The 26,979-nt window shown below is 40.6% G+C and overlaps 3 protein-coding genes across 5 annotated transcripts in view; 1 reads left to right on the plus strand and 2 right to left on the minus strand.

The window, feature by feature from the left end:
- The window catches only part of vps41 (VPS41 subunit of HOPS complex), a 40,574-nt gene extending 39,632 nt beyond the window's left edge, over nt 1-942 (plus strand). The window contains exons 28-29 of the mRNA XM_053611350.1: nt 91-170; nt 558-942. Of these exons, the coding sequence (XP_053467325.1) occupies nt 91-170; nt 558-638 (161 nt within the window). The 3' untranslated portion in view covers nt 639-942. The remainder of the gene's footprint in view (nt 1-90; nt 171-557) is intronic.
- Nucleotides 943-2,956: 2,014 nt separating this feature from the next.
- Nucleotides 2,957-11,128, minus strand: cdv3 (carnitine deficiency-associated gene expressed in ventricle 3). Of its 3 annotated transcripts, none has more exons than XM_053611352.1 (5): nt 10,721-11,128; nt 8,581-8,657; nt 8,220-8,350; nt 6,525-6,687; nt 2,957-4,318 (listed from the first exon to the last, which is right to left on the minus strand). In XM_053611352.1, the coding sequence occupies exons 1-5, from the start codon at nt 10,913-10,915 to the stop codon at nt 4,192-4,194; spliced, it is 693 nt and encodes a 230-aa protein (XP_053467327.1). In that variant the 5' UTR covers nt 10,916-11,128; the 3' UTR covers nt 2,957-4,191. The 3 variants fall into 3 exon arrangements, with proteins under 3 accessions (XP_053467327.1, XP_053467326.1, XP_053467328.1); XM_053611351.1 differs by having other exon boundaries at nt 6,525-6,690; nt 10,721-11,127; XM_053611353.1 differs by lacking the exons at nt 8,581-8,657; nt 10,721-11,128 and having other exon boundaries at nt 6,525-6,690; nt 8,220-8,361.
- A 7,969-nt stretch (nt 11,129-19,097) lies between these two features.
- tmem108 (transmembrane protein 108) overlaps nt 19,098-26,979 on the minus strand; it is a 59,170-nt gene continuing 51,288 nt past the window's right edge. The window contains exons 4-6 of the mRNA XM_053610925.1: nt 24,123-25,232; nt 23,736-23,890; nt 19,098-21,007 (exon numbers count right to left, since the gene is read on the minus strand). Of these exons, the coding sequence (XP_053466900.1) occupies nt 20,891-21,007; nt 23,736-23,890; nt 24,123-25,232 (1,382 nt within the window). The 3' untranslated portion in view covers nt 19,098-20,890. The remainder of the gene's footprint in view (nt 21,008-23,735; nt 23,891-24,122; nt 25,233-26,979) is intronic.

Consider the following 26,979-nt stretch of genomic DNA (forward strand, 5'->3'; position numbering starts at 1 on the left):
ACGTAATGCTGAAAATTGTAGTATAGGTCACGCTACAGTATGCAGAAGACATGAAGATGTGTAATTTCCTCCAAATCATGTGTGTTTTAGACACGGCTCAGCCCTTCAGCGTGGTGGTCTTCCACTGCAGGCACATGTTCCATAAAGAGTGTCTTCCCTCGCCAGGAACAGTAAGACTCTTCTCCTAAAAACAGAACACTCCGTGTCTCTGCACCTAGTTTCAGCTATTTGTCCTTTTTTTTTCCATTTTAGTAACATTAGTTCTCTTGATTTAGTGTATGATCTTTAGAGAGGAATAATTAAATATGCAGAAGTAATATTTCCAGTTTTGGATTAGGTGTATTTTCTATTACATTTTCATATTATTTTGGCGTATGATGATTTGTTTGTTAGTGGTAATAACGTGATGTCTACAGATGCTGAGAAACTACGACTATCTGTCCCTTTGTAGTTTGTAACGCTGTAGTGTTTTAAGTGCCTCGTTAAGAATCATTAACAAACAATCTAGAAAGTGAGCCGTGTAAACACGGACGTACTTATTGTCTCTCGTTTTCTAGATGCCAGGCGGACAGTACTGCAACATCTGCAGTGCCAAGCGAAGAGGCCCAGGCAGCGGCATTCTGGAGATGAAGAAATGATGTCCTTTCACCTACTGACTCCTCGCATACATACCGCAAGCTCTCGTGTCATTCTGCAAGTCTTAGTGAATATGACAAAATAATGAAGTCTGGTTAACTCAGGCTGTATCGCTACATATTTAAGAAGCTTTTTTTTTGTGAACTGTAAGGCACTTGATTTTTGCCATGCTACTAACTTGTACACGTGTATGTTGTCAGTGAAGCAGAGGAACAGGAACATGTGTGGCTACACCTCAGAGCAGGCAAGGTTAGCAGTAGTTTGGCCTTAAGCTCTCACAATAAAATGAATCAATATTGCACTGTGCATAGTCTTTAATATTGTTTCTTTTTTCAGTTTTGGACACTTTTAATGTCCTAACATCTTTCTCTATGCTTCAAGGCTTATATAATTCTATTCTTCTTCTATATTATACAGTTAGATCCATATATATTTGGACACTGACAAGTTTTGTTAGTTTGGCTGTTCACCAAAATGTATTCAAGTTAACTAATGAATATGGGCTTAAAGTGCAGCCTCCTCTTTAATTTAAATATATTCACATCCACACTGAAGGACGGGTTTAGGAATTACAGCGCTAATATGTAGCCCCATCTTTTTCAAGGGACCAAAAGTAATTGGACATTTGACTCAAAAGCTGTTTCATGGACAGGTGTGGGCTGTTCCTTCATTATTTATGCATCAATTAAACAGGGAAACGGTGTGGAGTTGATTCCAGGTGTGGCATTCACATTTGGAAGTTGTTGTGAACCTACAGCATGCAATCAAAGGAGCTCCCAATGCAGGTGAAACAAGCCATCCTTAGGCTGCAAAAACAATTTTTTTAATCCATCAGTGAGGTAGCAGGAACATTAGGAGTGGCCAAATCAACATTCAGAGAAGAAAAAACACACACTGGTGAGCTCTGCAACACACAAAGACCTGGATGTCCACAGAAGACAACAACGGTGGATGATCTTAAGATCCTTCCGTGATATTGAAGAACACTCTGCAGGAGGTAGGCGTATCATTATCCAAATCTACCATAAAGAGAAGACTTCATCACAAGGTGCAAACCATTCATAAGCCCCAAGAATGGAAAGGCCAGATTAGACTTTGCCAAAAAACACAGCTATTAAAAAATAAAAAGCCAACCCATTTCCGATAAAGCATTCTTTGGAGAGATGAAACCGAGATCAGCCTGTACCAGAATGATGGAAAGAAAAAATGTATGGAGAAGGTTTGGAACGGTTCATGATCCGAAGCATACATCATCATCTGTAAAACACGGTGGAGGAAGTGATGGCATGGGCGTGCATGGCTTCCAGTGGCACTGGGTCACTAGTGTTTATTGATGATGTGACAGAAGACAGAAGCAGCCGGATGAATTCTGAAGTGTATAGGAACATATCGTCTGCTCAGACTCGGCCAAATTCAGTGATGTTATTTGGATGGCGCTTCACTTTCCAGATGGACAGTGACCCAAAACATACTGCGAAAGCAAGAAAAGAAGTGGAATATTCTGCGATGGCCAAGTCAGTCACCGGACCTCAACCCGCTCGAGCGTGCATTTCACTTTCTGAAGATAAAACTTAAGGCAGAAAGACCCACGAACATACAACAACTGCTGACAGCTGCAGTAAAGGCCTGGCAAAGCATCACAGAGGAGGAAACCCAGCCGGTGGTGATGTCCATGGGTTCCAGTCATTGCCTGCAAAGGATTCTTGACAAAGTGTTCAAAATGAATATTTTATTCATGATTGTTAATCTGTCCAATTACATTTGAGCCCCTGAAATAAGGGAACTGTTTTAAAAATTGTTGCAATTCCTAAATGTTTCATATATTTTTGTTCAACCCCTTGAATTAAAGCTGACAGTCTGCAGTTCAATTGCATCTCAGTTGTTTCATTTCACATCCATTGTGGTGGTGCACAGAGCCAAAATGATAAATAGTGTCACTGTCCAAATATGTGTGGACCTAACTATACTAATGTACCTGCATGAGGATGCACAGACTAGCTGAACGGTTGGAAATTACAATCTTCAAAAATGTGTACGTCGTGGCCATAAGAATATAACGTGAGTGAAGCCTGAACATTTAAAAGCTGATTATCTGCCCTAGTTTATGATGACACCCAGGGGAAGAAATGCTGTATGTGTAAATGTTAAATGTGCAAACTGACAGCTGGTCCCGGAATAAACGAACATGAAGCCAATAAAAAGAAATCAATACCATGTCCCAGACAGCTTTTCTAAGATCAGCTTACACAAACACTTCCACAATGTTGAAATGAAGCAATTCGCGAGCTCTGACTCGAAGCAGCACAAAGATTCCAGTGAAGACACTTCAGAAGGTTACGCTTTAATTCTGGTTTGCCAATCATTAAATCAGATTAAAAAGTATACTGAAAAGGGGAGAAAGAGAGGAAAATGGGGGGAAACATTAAATGGAAACAGTTCATCAAAATAGGGTGGGGTTTTCATCTGAACACAGTAAGCCTTGAACCAAATTCACTTTAGCAATAAACAATCTCAATGCTTAAGCAGAGTCCAGAGGAAAAAAAAAGATCATTTAAACTACAACTTAGCACTACAACCCAGTACAAGGAAGCAGGGAGGTGGTTTTTACTCCTCAAAGTGGTACAATTGAGGCAAGCAGCAGCCTTCCACACACTCAGCAAGCGTCTCTCCAGAGGATGATAAACATTTCTCTCACTCATATATTTATATATTTCAAATCACTCTTCTATGATTTTAATCTTTACAGTAAGGCCACTTTTAATAGAACCGATTCAAATATCACAAGCTTTCGAGCCCCAAAAGGAAGAAAGTGGGGGAGAGAAAAGAAATTTTCAAGTTTAAGATGAAGTGTTAAGTGCTCCTCTTCAGCTGGGATTGTGACCAGGCCCAAGCACAGATCTGCAACTGAGGTAGTCTTACCCTCTCCTCTGGCCTGACCCAAACACTCCCGCTGTACTCGAGTCATGAAAAGAAAACAACTTCATGTTCAGGAGTTCTGCTGATCTAGCGAAGCAAAAAAAAAAAGATGTTTCAACAGAAGTTCAATTGATCACATGATAAAGAGTCCATCCTCAGAGAGGGCTTTCTCAGAGTTCAGCTGATGTCCCATTGCGCAGCTCTCCAACCATCCACTGCTCTGAGTAAATCCACCATCACAGAAGTTAGCTTGTTTCCACTGTAATAAGAAGGAGAATTTGAAAGTCACTCAGTCCCCTTTGCCGCAGCCCTTTTGGATGTGTTCAATAAAAGAGAACCTTGGCCAGCCAAAGTGTGAGTGAAATACTTGAGGGCACTGTCCGAATGTCGTGTGAGTGTCTGTGTGTGTGTGTGTATGTATGTATGTATGGGGGGACCTGTGTGTGAGAACTGTGAGAGCAAAAGAGAGGAAATAACCATGTAGTATAGATAGAGAGAGAGAGAGAGTGTGTGTGTGTGTGTGTGTGTGTTGCATCTCCAGCATGATCAGCACTGCATTAGCACAGCAGCAGTTCACCTTGCCCTGTGGATCGGACTGCACCGTTGGTGGTGGGCTGAGGGGTGAGGACATAGTGTTGTTTATTTATCCTCCAGAACAGCAAACTGGTTGTCTAACTGTAAATGCTGCACAGCTCCTTGACCACCTTCTTCTCTGGCACGGCTCTTGTGCTTGACCACCTCAAACGTCTTCTCAATCTCTCGATCCCTAAAGCGAAAGAGACACGTTCATAATTGTGCACTGCAGAATCAATTCTTTCTATTTACAGTGATCCAGACCGTCACAACAAGGGCTGGGCAATTTCTGAAAATAATTATCACAATATTCTTTTTTTTAAAGCTTGATTTTCCATAATATATTAACATCGCATTAGCTATCTAGCATTGGCTACTAAATGCCAGCAACCTACCCAAGATTGTGAAATGCCCCTTTTACTCATTTGTGAATTATAGCACCCCCTACAGACAGACCTGAGTCCAGAAAGACATGGTCCTTTACTCGCGTAGTTTTGGTCTACTAAATCAGCATTTCCCAACCTTTTTTCAGTCACAGCACCCTTTGAAAATGTCAAAAAAAAAAAATTAATAATAATAATAAATAAATAAAATTGTGCCACCCTACACAAACCCTAATGCTAGGCAGCGTTAAGCCTGGTTTATACTCGACGCGTCTGCAATAGGCACTTTATAAAATAAAGTTTATTATTATTATTATGTTTAATAAAAATCTGGATGAAATGAATAAAATAAAATAAAAATCGAGGTTGGTGAATTTAGTTTTATACATGTTCTCATATTTATAGCTGTATTTTGTTGCAATGTGACAAGTGATAATCTCAAGGTTTTATGATTCTTTGCTCTTTTTTTTTTTCATACTGTGGGTTTTAGTGAAGTTTACTGAAAAACAAACATCGTCAACAACAAACACAACAATTCCTCAACATTCAGCAACTCCACGAGACGCCTTGTTTGTAAGTGTTGCTATGGTTATTCCGACAAACTACTACTTCTCTCAGCTACTTCCTGTTGGTTTATAGGACGATTACTCTGAGTCGCCCCCTTTCGTGTCAAAGGATATCACAACGGCGAGCGCGTCAAGTATAAACGCCTCGTCCGTTTGGGGAGGTGCGCTATTATTTCTGTCTGTTATTATTGCAGATATTTATCATATATTGCACATTTTAGAAACGTTTGAAGGATTTTTACACGGCACCCCTGCTCTCATCAGATGGCACACCAGGGTGCCGCAGATCCCCGGTTGGGAAACACTGTACTAGCTCACACCACTGTTGAGACAATTCCACTTTTTTTTTTTTTTTTTAAAACATCAAGAACACTTCAGGTTCCTTCCAGAGAACCAAGAATCATGCTTTGACCTTTCAAAAGTGGTTCAAAAGTTATAAGCAATTCTACTAATACTGTGAACTACTGGGTGAAACGTTTTGGAGTCCCTTAGGCCATGGTCAGCTCATGGCCATGGTCAGCTTTGCAGCTCAACTACAAAGTTTGGTGTGAATAGATTACAGCAGAGGTTCTCAACCTTTTGTAATTAAAGCCCCGCCCCAAGCCTCCCCCATCATGTGGCACCCCCCTCCCCCACAATATTGGAGGAAACTAGGTATAAAAATTATCTATAATCTCTATAAAATCTATCTATACATGACCTAATCTATAATCTGTTTTGATTGATAGATTTTTTTTGCTTTTGTACTTTTGTTTTTTTAAATTACTTTTCGTAACTTACGATTTTATAAATAACATGACTTTTATAAATAACGGACAGGTATGGAACATGAATGATCAAAAATGTTTCTGAACACTATAACGAGGCTACTTGAACAAGAGAACTAGATTGTAATAACATGGACAATTTTACATGGAAAACATGTTGCATTCCAATCGTCTTGCATTCTAAAAATATTCGCAGACGAATTATGTGATTTGGGACGAAGGGCCTGTCTCGTTAGCCATGACATTGTTAAATCAATCAGTGGGACACCTGCGCTTGCTTCTTTTTACATTCATGTCCATGTCAGCTGCTGTGCGATCACTGGGATTTGCTGCTCCGGCTCTTAGACCCTCACTGAACAGAGCAGGCGTAGAGAGGTGTGAGTGCAGTGGGAATGCAAGACCTCACGCTTGCAGGACAAAACTGGCGAGATTTGGAAAGTTGCCAAGGTTTGTCCAAAAAGTCACCAGATTTGTCGTTAGGCGCTTTTTTAGGCACCCCCCGATCTCTCTGCACCCAAACACCCCCCCTTGAGAATCACTGGATAACACCATTGCTGAGACATGCCATCACTTCCTTTTTGGTGACTTCTTGTGTGTGCTGTGGTTGAACTTTGGCATCTAATAAGAAAACATGACAATAGGGAAATATTGTTGCTGATCCAGATAAAAGATGAGCTGCTTACTTGCGAGTCTCCACGTGTTTGGCAGTTGCAAGAAGTGAGGGGAACTGCGCATCATTGAAGATCTCTGGAGGCCCCTGTGATGGCCCCTTTTTTGATGAACCTAACCGAGCCCCAGGGGGACGATATACACCAGCAGGCTTCGACTCAGAAACCTCTTTGTCCTCTGCTACATACAAAAATCAACAGTTAACAAGTTAGCATTACTCATTTTCAGGTTTGCAAGTTTAGGGGTTATAAATCAGGGAAATTACTCAATTTCATTTTATTCTTTTAATACTTCCTTTGTAGTGATCTGGGAAGGCCATTTCTTAAAAGAAAGAGGGCAATACACACAGTACATAACCTAGCAACAAATATCTGATACTGGAAAGAAATTAGCATACAGAGCTAAAAGAAAGAAAGTAAAAGGTTATAGCAAAATTTGTCCAAATTCTGGCTTTACTGTTTAAAGCTAAAGAGCTATACGTCCCAGACGCTAATGATCAAATCTGGGGATGCAGTAAGCTTAATTAAACATGGCAGGAAGACTGCAAAAAAAAAAAATAGAATGCCATTGCTTTACTAGTTAAGAAAATAAATAAAAATCCCATGTCCATGCAACACTGCAATGCTACTTATTTATCTGCTCTCAAGACATTACTGTTTCGATTTTTTACAATTATAATACAAAATAGCTAGGTTCTGAGAACTCAGCAAACACGTGACGTCGGCATGACATTCAACTAAGATTAGCAGTGCTTCTTAAGACTAATTCAAGATCAACTCTGGGACATCCTATGCTCTATCTCTAGAATATGATATGCTCTAAACAGATGTGAGCCAAGAAGTGTGACATGACTTCCAGGTTAAATATGGCATTCATCCAAGTCCGATTTTGTGGTTAAGAGGGTCACTTTGTGTGTTTTCCTGAACAGAACACACACTGAAGTTATTCTGAAGATATTTCTTTCTTCTACTGTTTGGTGTGCGACACATCAAAAACTGAAACTGTATAAATACACCACGCCACACAGTTTTTAAATCATTTTCCAGGGTCAACTCTTACTTTCAGGTTGTGTGAAACGCCAGGTGGTGGATGCTTCATGTTCTAGACTAGACTAGTGAAATTTCAGTGAACTTCACATTGCAGCCACTGAATCATTACTATTGAAAAAGAAAATTTTCACGTGTGTTTGGTGCAGCAGAAATGAGCAAGAAAAATTCCTAAAACATCAAAACCCTTTACAAACAATGTGAGACTGGAGTAGAATAACATTAATTATTAGAACTGTTTAACTCTTAATGCTAAATTAGATATTTAAGCAAAGGGTTTTTTTATTATTATTAATATAGTATAATAAAAATCCTTCCCTTTTTCGTTTTCTATTTGTATTTAAGCTTTTACAAAGCTAGATGGACTAAATTAAAACCTAGCTTTGTTTATTTTTTATACCAATTATTTAGTCACCTTTCGCTACTCTTAACCGTACGAGACCCTCTGTAGTAGGATCATGTATAATTATAAGAGGTTTTACGATCATACTCGCTGGTCAAGGAGAACTGATGTACTTGTATATGCATATAATGGAAGTTGCAGTTACATGTATGCATTTAGAGAGGAAACAAAGCGTTAGAATTGTGCCAGCTCTCTCCTACTTTCTGTGGAACGTTGCTAGAGAAAAACCAAGCCTTTAAAGCATGTGTTTGTTCACTCACCCACGGGAGCAGCTGGTGGAGGAGGTCCGGATTTGTTCCAAGGGCCTGAAACTTTATCTCCACTGACCAATATGATCTCACCATCCTCTCCCACCTCCTCCTTCTCATACTCTTCCTCCTCTTTTTCATCACTATGAGACATGTAGAAATTCACACCATTTAATACCTAAAGAATGTCTGATACACATGTCAAAATACAAATTACAGCTCTATGCAAAAAATGTTCACCATACTGTTCGATTAAAACGTAGGTCGAAATTAAGCACTAAAAGCATACAGAATAACGGTTGGTTGCTGAATAAGATAAATGGACACCATGGATGAGTCATCTTTCACATCCCCAATAGAGTTTGGTCCTTACCTCATCATCAGCGCCTGAAGCCTCAAGCCAGTGTAGTCCACCTCCTTCTGCTCAAACTCTTTCCATTCCTCATCCTCCTGCCGATGGAAAAAGCACAAGAATAAGATGTCAGCCCATTAACTTCACACTGTCTTCTCCACTAACCCACCTTAATTATGTTTGCGAAATCAAGATGGAATGGACCGCAAAATGTCACACCACTATACCCACAGCTCTAAATATACTCGTACCAGCAGTGTTAAAAATGCACAAGGAATTCAAGGACTTGACTCTGCTTACATGAATTAGCACAAATGAACTGTTATAGTGTTTGAATTAACTGCAGACTATTGATCACACTAACACTAACAACGGTCATTAAAAATTGATGAGGTTGCTACTAAAGCTCATTATTAAGAAGGTTTCCTACAAAGACCCAAGACAGCCTATCTTTAGCAGTGAAGGTGCAGATTTGGCTGAGGAAAAATTAAATGGTGCTGGTTTCAGAAAACTGGAAAACTGACTGCCGAATATCCGTAGGACATTCAAATCTGTTCTAATTGCCCCAGACTGTATACAAACTGCAATCTGCCATGTTCTGTCCATGAAGGAAACTGGCTTCAGTAAGTGAACATTTCCAAATCATAAATTTAACACATAACTGGAAGCGAGCTAACGTTCCCGGTGTTATCATTCCTTGGTGGGTCGTTTCAAAAAAATTCAGTTATATTTGTCCTAATCACGTGTTCATTCTTTGTTCTCCGAGGCCAATTTCCATTTGCATGATTTCACTGCTTGAGGGAACAGCAGATGAAATACGTGGCACGTTGAATTAGCTGCTTGACAGCTGTATGATCGTTCTCGAGTGTTTTCCAACAGCCAGTTACTCACTCTCATTAATAAAGTGTTGAGAGGAACATACGATTTGTCCGTTTTCATTTCTATAAATTTGCTTCATTTTGTAGATTTGAATTATGAATTAACACAATACTGCGTGCTATTGTGATACTTCAGCTGGAATAGTATCGTAAGATGTCGTTACGGTATCGTGACAACCCTACTAGAGACCCACTGGGACCATTTACAATTCCCATTAGAACCATTACAAATTCTATGAGGGCTTATATTGTTGAGTTTTATTTTCAGCAGGGTAGCTGGGGTGGACATTTCGCTGAGACCTAGCAACCCTGCCTTCTGGAAATAACCTCGTGATATTCCTCCAGCAGATAACCATATGCTTTCATTACACCACAACAATACCGCTGTCTTTAAAGTGTCCTTTAGAGTGGTGACTCTTTTTGTCCAGTGTGTGTCACTATAGTACACTAAGCAGATACATTAACGTTAATTTATTACACAAATATTACAGGTCAACAGTGTAACTAGTTAGCTAGCAATGCTAAATTACGGCCCAATTTTGATAATAAACGTGTTTTTTTTTTGTCTGTGTGTTTTTTAAAACCGCACATAAGGAGTGACACCATGAAATATCTTAATGTTACCAAGCACTCCTTAAAGCCTTTTCTTATCATATCTTTTATACGGCTTTTGTTTTGTAAACTCGGTATTGTACACTTAGCCAGGTAGTTCACTTATCTAATAGCTATGCATAGACTAGCTAGCTAACTTTGTTAACAGGGCTAACGTTAGCGCCCATAACTATAATACATATATACACACACATTAAATTATATATAGTGCACGTCACAAATTATTTGACCAATTTCAGTCACTATGTGGGAACCGGAGTCCGAATGAGTTCAGAAGTCCACTAAACCACGTCTTGACTCAGTCACGTTGCTAATTCAGCTAGCGAGGGCTCTAGAAATGACACGATGACTCTGCAGCGCCAGAACCAATGTCAGTGTTATATAATGCTAAAGCGCGATTAGTGGAGGAATAGAGAATAAATCACTGCGCCAGTGTCAATGCATTTAATCTAACTGGCTTGAGCGCGTCAGAAAGCTGTCCGCCATGTGGACACAGATTCGGTTCTTGGATTAGCCCATCCTGTCGGGGATAGCGTGCTAGCCTGACCATAACCCCAGTACCCTAACATAGCATCAAAGCTAACTAGCTAGCCACCAGTTCAGTCAGAGTCACAGGATACAGCTAGCGTTAGCATGACTGGAATAGAGCTCGAGAACAGGCGACTGGTTACCTTCTCAATGGTCGGATCTTGGTTTTCGTTTTTCATCGACTTCTCCTTTTCTTTCTTGGTCTTCTTCAGCGAGGCTGGTGCGATCACCGGGCCTACTTCTTTCCCTTTACCCTTTTCTTTCTTCTTCTTTTTATCCCGCTTAGCAAAGAAGTCGTCGAGGCTCTTTTCCGCACCGGGTGTCGCAACCTCCGCCATTTTCTCTACGGAATGATCTTAATCGTAAAACTTAAATTCTCACAGAGCAACTCGAGCTGTCAAATAATGATTTATACATCAGGGAATGCAATCTTTAAATAGCTTTCCACCGTGTGTTAAAACTCAGATTATGAAACACGCCACGGCTTTCTGCTGCCGCCACATTTACCAGCTGGAAGTGTGACTTGACTGTGCTGTTTGACACGCTGTTCAAACCACGCTCAGAACCGCGCACTACCTACTAAACAGGGTGCCAAAACAGCACGCCGCCAGCGGCGCAGTGCACACTACTTAGCACGGTAGCACGCTGTTTTGGATGAAACCATTCCTCCAGCGAGCCAACCGGATGGAGTTTCTTCCCAAACCTGATTACCCCGGATAGGAAAAACTACCTGGCCTTCGACATTCAGTGTTTCAAAAAGTACAAAATAAATCAATTAAATATATACGCTAGCCAATTAGGGAACAGATAGACGTATGATTACAAAGTTCACTCAAAGCATGACAATAATAAAAGAAAAAAGAGAAAACACAAGCAATTTACTTTGAAAATTCACTTTGTTTTCTGTTGATCGACCTAAAGTTCAAATGAATACATGCATGGAAATCGTCCATCATCAACCGATGGATTGTATTATTCAATATACATATGTAATAATAATAATAATAATAATAATGTGGGCATCATGGTGTGGGGCTGTTTTTCATCACATGGTACAGACTTCATATAACTGAAGGAACGATGAGTGGAGCCCTTTACTGGGAGATTCTTGAGAAGAATCTGCTGCCATCCACCAGGATGATGAAGATGAGACGTGGGTGGAGCTTCCAGCAGGACAACGATCCAAAGCATGCAGCAAAGGAAACTCTCAATTGGTTTCAGAGAAAAGGAATCAAGCTGTTAGAATGGCCCAGTCAATCACCTGACTTTAATCCAACTGAACAAGATTTAAAGACAATATGTTTAGAAGAATGGGCCAAAATCACACCTGAATACTGCGGCCCGTTAATTTCTTCATACAGGTAGTGTCTTGAAGCTGTCATTACAAACAAAGTCTTCTCCACTAAGTATTAAATACATTTCAGTTAGCATGTTCAATACTTTTTTCCTGTGTCATTCCTCTTTATTACACATGACTTCATTTATGGATTTAATGTTTGGATTTCTTTATATGTGTGGATATCTTGAGTTAATACCAAAGTCTGGTGAAAATTTCATGTGAATATCCTCTTTGAAAATATATTCACTGAAACAAATATTGACACGTTCAATGCTTATTTCCCCCACTGTACATCGTACCGAAGTCAATGGGGTTTTTGAATGGGTTTTTGGTTAAATGCCTGAAATAAGGTCTGTGGTTAACCCAAGCTCAAGATATGTTCATGTTTTATACTACGACATAAACTACATTAGTAATACCCCACGCAGTTGCTTACAAGTGGCTAAATGGGACTACAGAGGTTGTTGGGGACATTAAACATCATCACGCCGAACAGGAAAACTCATCTACTATAGCCTCGTTGTGTTTATACTCGCACTCTTGCAAACTCCCACTCAAACTTTCCAACTTGTAGCTTTATCAATTTATAGAATTTTCCAATTATATTGTTTTTTAATTTAAGATTGAAAGAGTTGTCGGAAGCTTAGTGTTGGTGACGTTGAAGTCATGCGACCGTGGTGTAGTTTGTTTATAGCCTAACGCACAATTTTGTAGGTTTGATAGGTTTTGAAAGTAACATTGAAAATAAGGCAAAACTGCCAAACAGGAACTGAAGCTTTAACTAAGCAATGACTTTGTGCACTTACACAAATCTTGGTAGCCATCTCAGGACCATGCCCTGAGGCTATGCAATACATTTCATGACAGCGCCACTTACTGGTCAAAAGTTACAATAACATGCTGAAAATGCTTCTTTTAAGTGCCATCTTTGCTATTCCTCCTCCAAATTTCATCCAATCTTCACCAAATTTGGCTCACATCGTGCTGAGACCTGTCTAAACAAAAGTTATCAAAGGAACTCTAACCATTCTCCCATCACTGACTGGCAAAGGCATGAAACTGCGGCCAAGAGCTTCATTTTTCTTCCCTGCTCCGCCTCGGGCGTTTTATAAATATACATACACACACACACACACACACATGTATATATATGTATATATGTATATTTTCTTCACAAAAATGTATGTACATTTATAACACTACTTGTTACATTACCCTGCCATTAAATTATATATATTAAAAAAAAACCTCATAAACACTGTTGCAAGGGTGTTTCAAATACAGCTGCTGAGATAGTGTAAATTTGACATCTTTTTCTCTTCTGACTGCCGTAATCCATCTCTCTCTATTTTTTTTCTCCCTTGGAAAGTTATGGAAAGGAAATACTTGATTTTTTTCTTTCACTGTTGGAGCAAATGGTAAAGCAAAAAGGATATGTGTCACTGTTCATCACTCCAGTATCAGAAAGGCACTGGTCAAAAATGGCATCCATGGAAGAGTGGTGAGGTGAAGACCACTGCTAACCCAGAAGAACATTAAGGCTCGTCTGAATTTTGTCAAAACACACCTTGCTGTGGCAGGACCTTAAACGGGCAGTTCATGCTCAAAAACCCTCCAGTGTGGCTGAATTAAAGCAGCACTGCAAAGAAGAGTGGGCCAGAATTCCACCACAGCACTGTGAAAGACTGATCTCCAGTTATCGGAAGTGTGTGGTTGCAGTTATTGCTGCTAAAGGTGGCACAACCACATTTTAAGTTTAAGGGGGCAATTAGTTTTTCACATAGGAGATAGGTGTTGGATAACCTTTTTTTGCTTCAATTAAAAAAAAACTGTATTGTGTGTTTACGCAGGTTGCCTTTGTTTGATGTTGTATTTTGTTTGATGATCTAAAACTATTTTATATGAGATATACACAAAAACAGAAGAAATACTTTTTCACAGCACTGTAAGTATCAAGAAACTTGTATGCCTTCAACTTCCTTCTAGTATAAACATAGTTCCTATGAGATAGTTTACTTTGATACTTTGGATAGTTTAGCCACTGACAAGGCACCAAGGCATAAGGATCTTCTAGAGTTACACCATTTAAAAGTGTTAGTTTAGCCAAATAAACGAAATGGTATACTTTTAGTGGTAATCTATAATAATACGTGGATAACATTTTTGCTAATGTCATTCCCATTCCTAAATATAATTCTTAGTAGATTCTTTAGTCCGATTATAACCTAGTAGCATCACTTTGAACTTTTTGATCTTGGCACAAAGTGCTATGTTTGGAAGAAATCCAACACTTCATCAATCTGAAAACACCATCCCTGTATTAAAGCATGGTAGTGGTAGCATTATGTTCCACTTTATTAGCAGGGACTAGGAAATGGGTCAGGGTTAATGGCAAGATGGATAGATCTAAATATAGGGAAATCATCAAAGAAAATCTGTTCCACTCTGCAAGACACTTGAAGTTCACCTTTCACCTTCACTTTCCAGTACAATAAGGTTAAGCATAATGCCAAAACTACGCCAGATTGGTTCAAAACCAAGAATCTGAATGTGTTAGAATTGCACAGTCAATGCCCTAACTTTAAATACAATTAAGAATCTGTGACTTGAAAATTGCTGTTCAACAAATGTCTTTCTTTGTCTAAATTTTTTAGTAACCTTTGTGTCAAATAAAAATAACATTTTGTACCTTCAAATGTTAGATATACTGTGTAAATCAAATGGCAAAAATTCCAGTTAAATCCATTTTAATTTCAGGTTGCGAATTAGTTCCAAAACTGCTGAAACTGCCCATCTTTAAGATTCTGAAGCTTATGGCAAGAAAGGTGTACAAAAACTATTAATTCCATTAAATTCAGTTTTATTTGTGTAGCACTTTTAACAATGGACATTGTCCCAAAGCAGCTTTACAGAAATATATAAATTCTGGATATAGATTTTAATGTATGAATTTGTATGTATGAATTTCTCCCTAATGAGCAGCCAGAGGCAACGATGGCAAAGAAAAACTCCCTGAGACGATATGAGGAAGAAACCATGAGAGGAACCGGACTCAAAAGGGAACCCGTCCTCATCTGGGTGACAACGTATAGTGCGATTATAAATAATTCCCTTCTATAAATGTGCTAATACTACATGGTCAAATAATACAGTTATGTAACCAGAAAAGTCATTACAGTTTTTACATGAAGTCTGTTCCCTTTCAATGGGAACTTCAACGTTGCATTTAGCATAACACTATGGGAACGCCTTACGCGCGTGACCGGTATCTAAGGCTTATGTGAAATCATGCCTCTACTTATAGGTCTGCCATGATCAGGTGACGTGGTAATTAAGCGCGTCGCATGATATATATATATATATGGCACCTGTGAACCACGCTGCCAGCCTTATTATCTTCAGCGAGACTGCATGTCTGTTGTTCGTGTGACAAAAACGCTTCATTGCTACTCGATATTTTCTCAACATCTCTAAACTTTTCTATCCCTTTTTTTAGAGAAAAAGATAAGAAAAGAGAGGGAAGTAATGAGCGAGAAAGAATTCAGGAAGTGTGTTCCGGCTTGCTCCCGTTTCATCACGGGGAAAAGTGCACACTTTCTGGGTGAAGTGTTTAGGAGTGTAGCATGCGACGGCGGCCTCTAGAGGCTGCGCATGGTAACGCCTACATTAAGTAGCTCGGCTCGCGACTCGCACTCTTCCCGGAAGCCGAAGCGAGTTGGGTTTCAGAGCCTCGCGGATCTGGGCCGGCCGCTGCTCAGGCAGCTAGCCGTCTCAAGTTCGGGGGATCTCTTATGGATCCGGACGAGGAGCCGGAGACGAGCGCTGCTCTATCTCTTGCTCTGTCTTCCGGGTTCGGCTCTCCACTGGATTTTGGAGCTCGCGTCTTCCTTCCGCTATGGAAAGCCAAAAGGGGGAAAACACACACACACACACACACACACACACAAAATAATAATAGTAACAATTCCTTTCTGACTCCGAGGAGCCAGAAGGATGTGCTAAAAACTGAGAGCAGCATATAAAGAGCTGTTTGAAGTGATTACTAAGGCTGGATGAGCCTTTTTCTCCCCAGTGAAAGTAAATCCCTCACACTGCAGAAACTCCCCTGTCTTCCAGAAGCACATAACAAAATATCAGGCTTCTGGGGGAAAACCATGCATAAGCCATCTTTATAACCCCACAATGTTGGATTAATCAGCCATTGTGGGGAATGAACGGCATGGCTATTTAGCTACGCTGAAGGTGGAGGAGGTGCTTACGAGCTACCTTTCTCCATCGACGGCAGGTAATTAGGGGGGCCGGCTTTGCATCCAAACCACCGTATAAGGCCGCTGTGGTATTGGTGGGCAAGGCCTATGCAGTAGTAGTCTTGCTTGTGGGTCACTGCAGACAATGACAGTGTTGCAGGCCTACCAAGCAGACCTGCTGAGTGAGCTCGACATATGGCAGCATTCAAAAAAGCCAGTTCCTTCCCTGTTGTCTCGAGTTCACCCGGGTATCCTCGAGTGGAGCCCGGGCCAGCACTAGTGCGAGGGAGACCCAGAAAGCAAGTATGGCAGCCCGCCAACCCCCGCAGACAGTCAGGGGAACCGGGCAGCCACAGTCGGGGTCTGCTACTAGGCCTGATCTGAGAATGGTCATAAAGACCAAGCAGGCAAAGAAGAGCGGTCCTGAGGGGCCGTGGAGGGATGTATCAGGGGACATGAGGTTGTTAGTGCAGGTAGCCCCCAGTGCTACTGTAGGGCCTCCCCTAGCCAAGGCGGTCCCCAAGTTTTCAGTGTTCTCTGGTCAGCGAGCTGTCACAGGGCAACGAAAATTTTATGTTTTCACTCCAATAGAATGTGGAATAGTTAACGTCACTAAAAGACCATCGGGCAGCATGGAAACTACTGCCAAATGTGTCTCCATGGGTTCTGTTTACCATAGAAAAGGGTTACCGGGTCCAGTTTATAGCTCGACCCTCCCGGTTCAGAGGTGTGCTCACCACAGTAGTCAGCACAGACCAGAGCCCGACGTTAGCGCAGGAAGTAAGTTCCCTTTTGGACAATGGGGCCATAGAACATGTACCCCGTTCCCTGAGGGAGGGAGGTTTTTACAGCCATTATTTCCTGGTCCACAAAAAAGATAGGAGTATGCGGCCAACTTTAGATCTGCGTCATCTGAACCGTACTCTTCGGACATACAGGTTCAAGATGCTGACGCTCAAACTTATCGTTCCACAGATTCAGTTCGAGGACTGGTTTGTGGCAATAGATCTAAAAGGTGCATATTTCCACATAGAAATATCGCTAGCTTTATCCCCTGGCACCTTCACAAAGTGCATGGATGTCACTCTGGCTCCATTGTGACTCCAGGGCATCTGTGTACCAAACTACCTGGACAACTGGTTAATTCTAGCATGATCCAGGGAACTGGCGGTTCAACATCGAGATGTTGTTCTCGCCCACATGAAGAGCTTGGGGATCAGGTTGAATCTCAGAAAAGTATGCTTTCCCCAGTGCAGTGGACAACTTTTCTAGGGGTTATAAGGATTCTACTACGATGAGGGAACTTCTGTGAACTTCACAGAACTTCTGGTGTTCTAGAAGGTCTGCCAGGTGCCCCATTTGAGCCCTTAGAGTGGATCTACTGTCTCAAGCCGACGGGCTGATTTATCACCCTCGGCCAGAACTACGGAAACTGTGGGTCTGGCCCCTGAGGGGCACCAGCTCATAGATTCTGGTCTCACAACTGAGATTGTAGAGACCATGTTAAATGCTAGAGCACCGTCCACAAGGAAATTGTATGCACTCAAGTGGAAACTTTTTGTTTTGTGGTGTGAGGAACATCAGCTAGACCTAGTGAACTGCGCAATAGCTACAGTCCTGGAGTTCTTACAAGAACGTTTCTCAGTGGGGTGGGCTCCTTCTACAATCAGGGTTTACGTGGCCACCGTATCGGCCAACCATGCCCCTGTTGATGGAGCCTCTGTGGGGCAACATCCTCTAACTTCGAGGTTCATGCGTGGTGTCAGACGGCTAAGGCCCATCTTTCTGTGGTCTTGGAAGGTCTGTCAGGGGCCCCATTTGAGTCCTTAGAGTCAGCCTCTGAGAAGCTTCTGACTCTAAAGGTAGCTCTCCTACTGGCCCTGACATCTCTCAAGCGAGTGGGAGATCTACAAGCTCTCTCTGTTGCCCCTTCCTGCCTTGACTTTGCCCCTGGATTAACCAAGGCCTTCCTGTATCCTAGGCCGGATTATATTCCTAAAGTGCCTACATCGGCTGCCCACCCTGTGGTGTTGCAGGCTTTCTGCCCTCCTCTGTTCCTCACACCGGAACAAGAGAGGATGCACCTGCTGTGTCCAGTAAGGGCTCTCTGTACATACGTCCACCGCTCCGGCCAGTGGCGTAAGTCGGAGCAGCTGCTGGTCTGCTTTGGCAGCGACAGTAAAGGTGATGCTGTATCAAAGAATTGGATAGTGGAAGCAATCTCTATGGCTTACGAGGCGCGCGATCTCGCCACGCCTCTGGGCATAAGAGTTCATTCCACTAGGGCGGTCGCCTCCTCGAAGGCTTTGTCCAAAGGGGTATGCTTGCAGGATGTGTGTGCTGCTGCAGGGTGGTCTATGCCACACATTCATTTATTACAGACTGGATATTCATTCCACCCCGGGCTCGAGTGTCTTGCAGTGACCCTCGGGCTTGGGTATTTTTGAACAGGCCGTACCCTCGGTATGACGGAGTGGGTATTCCAATGTTCACTAATGAAGACTTGAGTGAAAAACTGTTTGTGGCAATTGCAGTGTTAAAGCTGTCATAGCAAATGTAGTCCTAAGCCATTATAACATTACTGTTCATATGACTTGAAGTACAAAGCCATCTTTATTGTTTTTAAGTGGTACCGTCCTCAGTAATCTCAATGATCTTTAGTCTGCTTCATGTGGGGCCACCTTCAGCAGCAGCAAGTGACTTCCACTTGATGAGAACTCCAACCAAAAGTAGGGCATCAGGATGGATCAGGCAGGTCCAGAGAGCAGAAGGAGTCGGATCACTGGTATCTCACTGGTATCAGACATTCTACAACCTGCAGTCAAGTGTCTGAGGCTGAATCTAGTCTTCTTAGCATGGTTAATAGCATACATTTTAAATGCATAAGAAAATAGCAATGACTGTTGGGACAGAAATGAGACACAAAACACCATAAACCATTTTTCCTTTTATTGCTCAGCAGTAAAAAGTACAGTGTATGTGCTACAATACAAAATAAGTTGAAAATATGATTCCCTCTTCTAATAACGCTTTAAAGCAGTCAGCAATAAACCCAATATCCCTCCTACATATCCTTCCTAAATGTAAAATACAAATAACAGGATGATAAAAGATTTAAAAAAAAAAAGAAGAAAAAAAAAAGATAAACACAGGCAATAAAAATGAGTACATTACAACAGAAACTGTTACTGAGCTGACTCAATATGTGTTACATTTACTGAAAGACTGACCAAATAACAATATTTTCAAACATATGCTCAAAGTAAAATACTGTAGTATAAAATATTTTCTCTGATTTGATCACTTATTCTAATAATTTTACTCTATTACATCCAGTGTTTTATACTCATAATCATCCAAAAACCTGTACAATACAGCAATAAACACCAGAGGAGAACTACAGAATGACAACTTTTGGTCTTATTCTTTCAGCATAAAACAATGCAGCTCAAGATTGGACAAACCTCAATGCTCACAATAAAACAATTTTAAAGGCAGAAAGACATACACAAACAGACAAAAGGACTTCTTCCTTTCACACACTATGAAGCTTTCTCATCCTTTTAAAAACAACTGCTTACTGTCATGAGGGATCTGAGACACATCTACCACCACTTTTTGAACTAATAAAAGTGCCAAACAAGTATATAAAAATAATTAATGTTTAAATTGAATGTTTAATGGCTCAACAGAATACATTAAGTATGGTAGGATACAAAATTGCCCAACACAGCTAAGCTTAACGAAGCAGGCTAATATTATCACGTTTTAAAAATATGAGATTTGTAGGAACAATTTCGAACACTGCTGTCCATGTTTAATTAAGAGATGCTCTGTAACATATAATATGATCCCTAATCTATCATGCGCACACACACACACACACACACACACACACACACACACACACACACACACACACACACACACACACACACACACACACACACACACACACACACACACACACACACACACACACACACACACACACACACACACCCCCCGATGTATAAACCTGTGAGAAACCAGAGATGTGACATGCAACTGGACACAGAAACACAGTGCTGTCTACAACGGGACTACAGACTTTTTGAATAGTCCCTGCGCTGGTGACTTATAAGGGCAAAAACTCAAAATTTCCTCAATCTCATGACCGACCAAACTACTACAACTCTTCCAGTGATAACAATAACACAGGGTTTAGGTACCTCCTTGAACCCAGGCACATGCCATCTGCTTTTTCAGCCCCACACACACAGGCAATTCAAGTTCATCAGGCTTTTAAGTTTTTAAGTGTTTTGGGTAAGATCACACACATCTTTACAGCATACATTGCATTGCTTTATATTCCAAGCCACTTGAACACCACAGAAACCACACACACACTGCTTTTATCCAAAAAGACATAAAAACCCTTATCACAATTAAGCATCTGTAGAAAATGTACATCAGGAAAAAATATGCAAGGGGGCTTACCCTTACAGCAAGAGTGCTCTTAATTCATTCATTTGTCTATTTAAACTCATCTATATATCTTTTATATGTGTGTGTGTGTGTGTGTATGTGTGTGTGTATATATATATATATATATATATATATATATATATATATATATATATATATATATATATTATAAAGCTCAGTCTCAGAAGAATCACCAAATTATAATAAAAAAAAACATTTGAGAAAGAAAATAGAAACAGACAAGCTTTGATGTGACATGCTCAGATGTCAGAAGCCTTGTCTCTGTTGATGAAGAGAGTCTCTTGGCAGAAAGGGTTAACCAGCACAACACCACTGTCGCTGTAGTCACCATTAGGGGGTAGGCATGTCTCTCGCTCCTGAAATATATGAGTTCAGTTGTCAGTGATGAATCACACTCTTGCATTTAACCTCAGGGTGTTAACTTACATGGCAGATTGTGTCTGATTGGCACTTATCACAGAAATGTGGAATGGCATTATGCACATAACTTGGCAATGATTGAAGAAGCTCTCTGGATAAAAATATAGAGGTGAAAGATGATGACAGGTATGTACTAGGAGAGAGTGATTCAAGAAAAAAAAACCTAAAAGAACTAAGAAGGCAAGACATAGCAAGAGATTCAGTGAAGGTATTACTGTTACCTAAACACTAGGTGGTGCTAGAGACCAGTCCCCAAAAGCAACCTCACAGTCTGTTCATTTAAAGCATTTGTCAGTTTCTGGTACAAAACGAACATGCCACAAAACTAATCGCTACAATACACTATATGGCCAAAAGTATGTGGACGTCTGACCATCACACCCACATGTGGTTCCAAACTGTTGCCACAAAGTTAGAAACACACAAATGTATAGAATGTTTTGGCATGCTGTAGCATTAAGATTTCCCTCCACTAGAATTAAGGGGCCCAAACGTGTTTCAGCATGACAATGCCCCCATGCACAAATCGAGTTGGTGTGGAAAAACTCGAGTTTCCCAAGCCCCAACCTCAACCACTCTGAACACCACTGGGGTGAATTTTAGTGCTGACTGTGCACCAGGCCTTCACTGGTGCACAGTGAAGTAAAGCACACCCTCACTAATGCTCTTGTGGCTGAACAGGCAAATTCCCACAGTTACATTCCAAAATCTAGTGGAAAGCCTTCCCAGAAGAGTGGAGACTGTTCTAACAGCATGTTAATGCCCATGTTAACACCATGTTAATATCCCATGGTTTTGGAATGAACACATGCCCAATCATTTATAAAAACAGATTCCACTCTGGGATAATGTTATACACCATGTGTTAATTTAATGCTGGTGGAACAAATCTTTACCAATCCAATCAAGATTGATTATATGCATTTAAACATTATTTATTAACTATATTTAAAAGATCCCATCAAATTCATACCAATCTGTATGAATACCACAACCAAACTACTACAATTAAGTTACTTTAAAAAAGGACATGATCTCTTAAAAAATCAGCATGAATTCAAACAAAAATAGTATGATAATTACATTTCGTACACATGAACACATCTGATGTTAAAGGCTTAACAATTACACACCTTTTTAGTTCTGTGTGATTAGGGGAAAAAGTGCACATAGTTGTGTCCATAGCATTTATGTAACCTCTATAGTCATGAAACTGGCTGTTTTACTGTGCCCTCCACTAATATTGGCACCTTTGGTAAATATGAGCGAAGAAGGCTGTGAAAATTGCCTTTATTGTTTAACCTTTTGATCTTTTGTTTAAAAATAAATCACATAAATATTCTGCTCTTATGGATATCAAACAATTGAAAACGACACAGGTTTATCCAAAAAAAAAATATCTTTGTTAAATATAGGTATGGAAAAATTATTGGCACCCTTTTAGTCAATACTTTGTGCTACCCCCCTTTTGCCAAGATAACAGCTCTGAGTCTTCTATAATGCCTGATGAGGTTGGAGAATACATGGCAAGGGATCTGAGACCGATCTGAGATCCTTCAAATTTCTAGGTCCACACTGGTGGACTCTGCTCTTCAGTTCACCCCACAGGTTTTCTATGGGGGTCAGGTCAGGGGACTGGGATGGTCAGGGCAGGACCTTGATTTTGTGGTCAGTAAACCATTTTTGTGTTGATTTTGATGAATGTTTTGGATCATTGTCCTGCTGGAAGATGCAACCACCACCCATTGTAAGCTTTCTGGCAGAGGCAGTCAGGTTTTCATTTAATATCTGTTGATATTTGAGTTGATATAGAGTCCATGATGCTATGTATCCTAACAAAATATCCAGGTCCTCTGGCAGAAAAACAGTCCCAAAACATTAAAGATCCACCTCCATATTTAACCGTGGGCATGTGGTACTTTTCCATATGGCTACCTCTCTGTGTGCTCCAAAACCACCTCTGGTGTTTATTTTGGTTTCATCTGACCACAGAACCCGATCCCATTTGAAGTTCCAGTAGTGTCGGCAAACTGAAGACGTTCGAGTTTGTTTTTGGATGAGAGTAGAGGCTTTTTTCTTGAAACTCTTCCAAACAGCTTGTGGTGATGTAGGTGACTTCAGATTGTAGTTTTGGAGACTTTCTGACCCCAAGATGCAACTAACTTGTGATCCTTGGAGACTTTTTTGGCCACTCAAACATCCTCTTCACAGTTCGTTGAGACAATATAGATGCCTGTCCAATTCCAGGTCGATTCATAACATTTCCAGTTGACTGGAACTTCTTAATTATTGCCCTGATGGTGGAAATGGGCATTTACAATGCTTATGCTATTTTCTTATAGACACTTCCCATTGTGTGAAGCTCAACAACCTTTTACTGCACATCACAGCTATATTCCTTTGTCTAACCCATTGTTATGAATGACTAAGGGAATTTGGCTTATGTGTTACCTCATATTTATACCCCTGTGAAACAGGAAATCATGGTTGAACAATTTCCTGTTCCTAGTCACCCAGGTGTACTAAATTTTTCACAGCCTTCTTTGCTCATATTTACCAAGGGTGCCAATATTAGTGGAGGGCACTGCACCTGATTTCTTTAATATATAAAGACCAAGAAAGGAATGTGTAATTCTAGGTGTAAAACTGTTTTGTTAATCGTACATCAACAGTTTCCAGTGGCAGTATCTCACGAGGGAGTTCCACAGCATGGCGATTGAAGTAGTCCATGGTGATGGTGTTGTTCCAGTAGCTCAGGTTGTTCTCATGGCTGGTTGACTTCTTCTTCTTTCTCATGCAGCACACTGTCAGCAGCACAGCTATGAAGAAGAAGAGAGCCAGCAATTCATACCAATTTCATTCTGGCTACAGGACATAATTTTGGGCCATTAGACTGCGTAAAAAATAAAAAGCCAGAAAATCTATTATTTACATACACCAAAACTAAGACCATTAATTCCACTACCACACAATATTAAGCCAGTGGAGTCAATAAAGCCAATTAGTTTAGTGAGTGGCATTCAATGGTCAAATATAATGGCAGATACTCACAGCAGGATGACACAGGCACACTGATGGCAAGCACCACCCATACAATGTCCATTTTGGTCAGGCAAATGGTGACACGGTTATCAGCTGAGTCAAGATCAGGGCCTGATTGGTTCCCTGAACCCCAGGGGTCTTGTGTGGTATTAGGCAGTTTACTCAAATTTGTTCTTGATAGAAGCTCGGAGGTGCTTGAATCATTTATGAGTGGGGGAATATTCAGTGATGTACCTAAACTGCCATTAATGGAGCTGGTGCCTGTGTCTGTTACACTACTTTGGGAGGAGAACACATCACTGGTTACGATAGCAGGTGTATTTGTGAAACCTAATGTCTTTGCTGAGTTGCTGTTCACAGAAATGCTGGCAGCCACAGTAGGGAAGGTAACACTATTTATTTCCGAGTGCTCAGTGTTGAGGGGAAAATAGGTGGACAGACTAGAGGGCTGCGATTGTGACGGGGACACAGGCACGCTCCCTAAGAACTTTGGGTTTTCATTAAGAGGAGCCTCACGCAGTGTGATGGCATGAGCATGCTGCCTGAGGCTTTTCTCCAGTGTCATAGGAGGGATGGATGACCATGTTGACATCATTGAAGAGTAAGGGTAACTGGGGTTGGTTTGCTTTTCAACACTCATCCCTTGGGTGTTATCAGTGGACTTTACTTGCTCCAAATCATTTATGGACCTCAGTTGGGAATGCTCAGTTCTTTGAAGCCCAGAGTCTGACTGTGTAGAAACCTTCTGCTTTTTACTGACCATCCCAGGTTTGTCGATCCTGCTGGTTCTGTTAGAATAAGGTTCAACAGAGTTCTGGAACCCAGTTTTGAATGGGTGGTCTATTGATTCAATACTAGGCATTGGACTTGGTCCAAAGCTAGTCTTGACTGTGGTAGTGTGATCCAGGCGAGACATCAGCAACTGGGTCAATGCCAGGGCAGACACTGGTGCATTGCGGCCTGTGAAAGTGGGCTGGTCACCAGTACTAGACCCCTTCCACCAGCCAGGTGGGTTTGGTGAATGTAACATGGAGACAAGGCTCCGCGGTGTCCAGCTAGGGGAGAGCTCCTCTGCAAAGGATACCAGCTTCTCTGGTACTGACAGGATCAGAAGAATGCCTGAGGGGAATGGGAGAGAATGGTAAAGTCAGAGAAACACAGGAAAAATAGAGTACATGCTTAATTAAAAATCTTGATCATTCATGAGATTATTAGTTACACTGGCACTGAGCTGCATGTCTCAGGTCCTATGACTTAAGCCTTATGCCTATGTTTTTGGGATCTGTCCAGTAGCCTGTGACCTGTGCCAATGTATCTGGTCTGTTTTGGTGAATCTCAATCTCAAAATATTCTACAAGGTTAAGTAAAGCTCAAGCAATAACATCTTGATTTTAAAATAACTTCGCTAAAGAATACAAATCATATTAAATATTCTCCCACGTCATCTCATTAAAAAAAATAAACGGGGTGCTTTTATTTCGGAATAGTGGACTCCTAGATAGCACTTGCTCTTTTGAACAAGACAGTGGTTTGACTATCTTTAGTTCTAAAACCTCCCCATGTCTGATTGGTCATGAAAGCAGCAGGCAGAGAACATTTTGCCAAAAACATCAATACTACAGGCTACCAACATGGCCTCTCAGTGTTGCATTTGTGCCACTTTCACTGACACCACTGCTGTTTTTTTATTTGTTCTGTTTGTCAGGATTGCTAGACATGTTACAAAAGATGAGTATATAGTATATTACATTACATATAGTATATTAAATAGTGTACAGAGCTAATAACAAGGGTTGTGTGCATTGCGTGCTCCCAACCCACAGGCAGACAAATCATTGAACTAATAGAAGCACTTAAGGTAGTAATTGCATTAGTAAAAAGATTGCCGCCTTAGATTCTTACACTGACACATGCAGATGATAAGATTTCAAAGATATAAATATATAAAGAAAGGTACATGTGCAGTAGCTGGAGATTTTTTGGTATTACTGGAGCCAAAGATTACTTACACAAAGCATACAATACTTACACAATTTATTTATACTTACACGATTTTAACATCCATTTCAAATTTGTGTTTCACTGTTTGAAATATACTACCAGCTTTTATCTCTATCCATTTCTGTGTTCTCAGAAAAATTCAACTGACAATGATGCACAGCAGTCTCAAGCAATAGGAAACCTTCTTGTAGTAGGAAACTAAAACTGAACTATTTGCAGGTTGTTGTTGTTGTCGTTGTTGTTGTTGTTTTAAGGTATTTTTAAGTAGGTTTATGCTGTATCGCCAGTGGTCTTAATTTTTAGCTACTGTGCTTCTGACATTCTATGTACTGGATTTTACCTAGTAGTATTATTTAAAACCGTGTGCTTTGTTCAATGAAAAGCATATTATGATTTTGTTTGCTTGAAGAAGCTATGACTAGTGGAGAAACGAGTGCTAGCATTAACCGAGGTTAGCCAGCGCTCTGGAATGAAAGCAAAAGCCATAAATTAATGGTAAATCGAAAATGTTGGAAAATGGAAATGGACAACTGAAAAAGTTGCGTCTTTCCTCAAATTTTCCAAATAATATTGGATCGTCACATCTTGCCTGCTTTCATTCAGGGTGTAATTGTTCTATCTTAGGCTGTAACATTACAAGGCTTCAGTTACTTGATAAATAAACTAGCTAAAATAAATGTGTATATAATCCAAATCAGAGACCACCCTTTTGTTTTTCGTCAAACGGCCATTCGGTACTTAATGATAACTGTTGGGTGGCAATTTTAATCATTTAATTTTCAGTCAAACAGCCATGCAGTGCTTATTTAAGCAGATCAATGTTAACGTTCAGAATTACAAATAAAATATTTAACGATTTAATACT

This window comes from Ictalurus furcatus, chromosome 23 (assembly GCF_023375685.1).
Source record: "Ictalurus furcatus strain D&B chromosome 23, Billie_1.0, whole genome shotgun sequence".
NCBI lineage: Eukaryota > Metazoa > Chordata > Actinopteri > Siluriformes > Ictaluridae > Ictalurus > Ictalurus furcatus.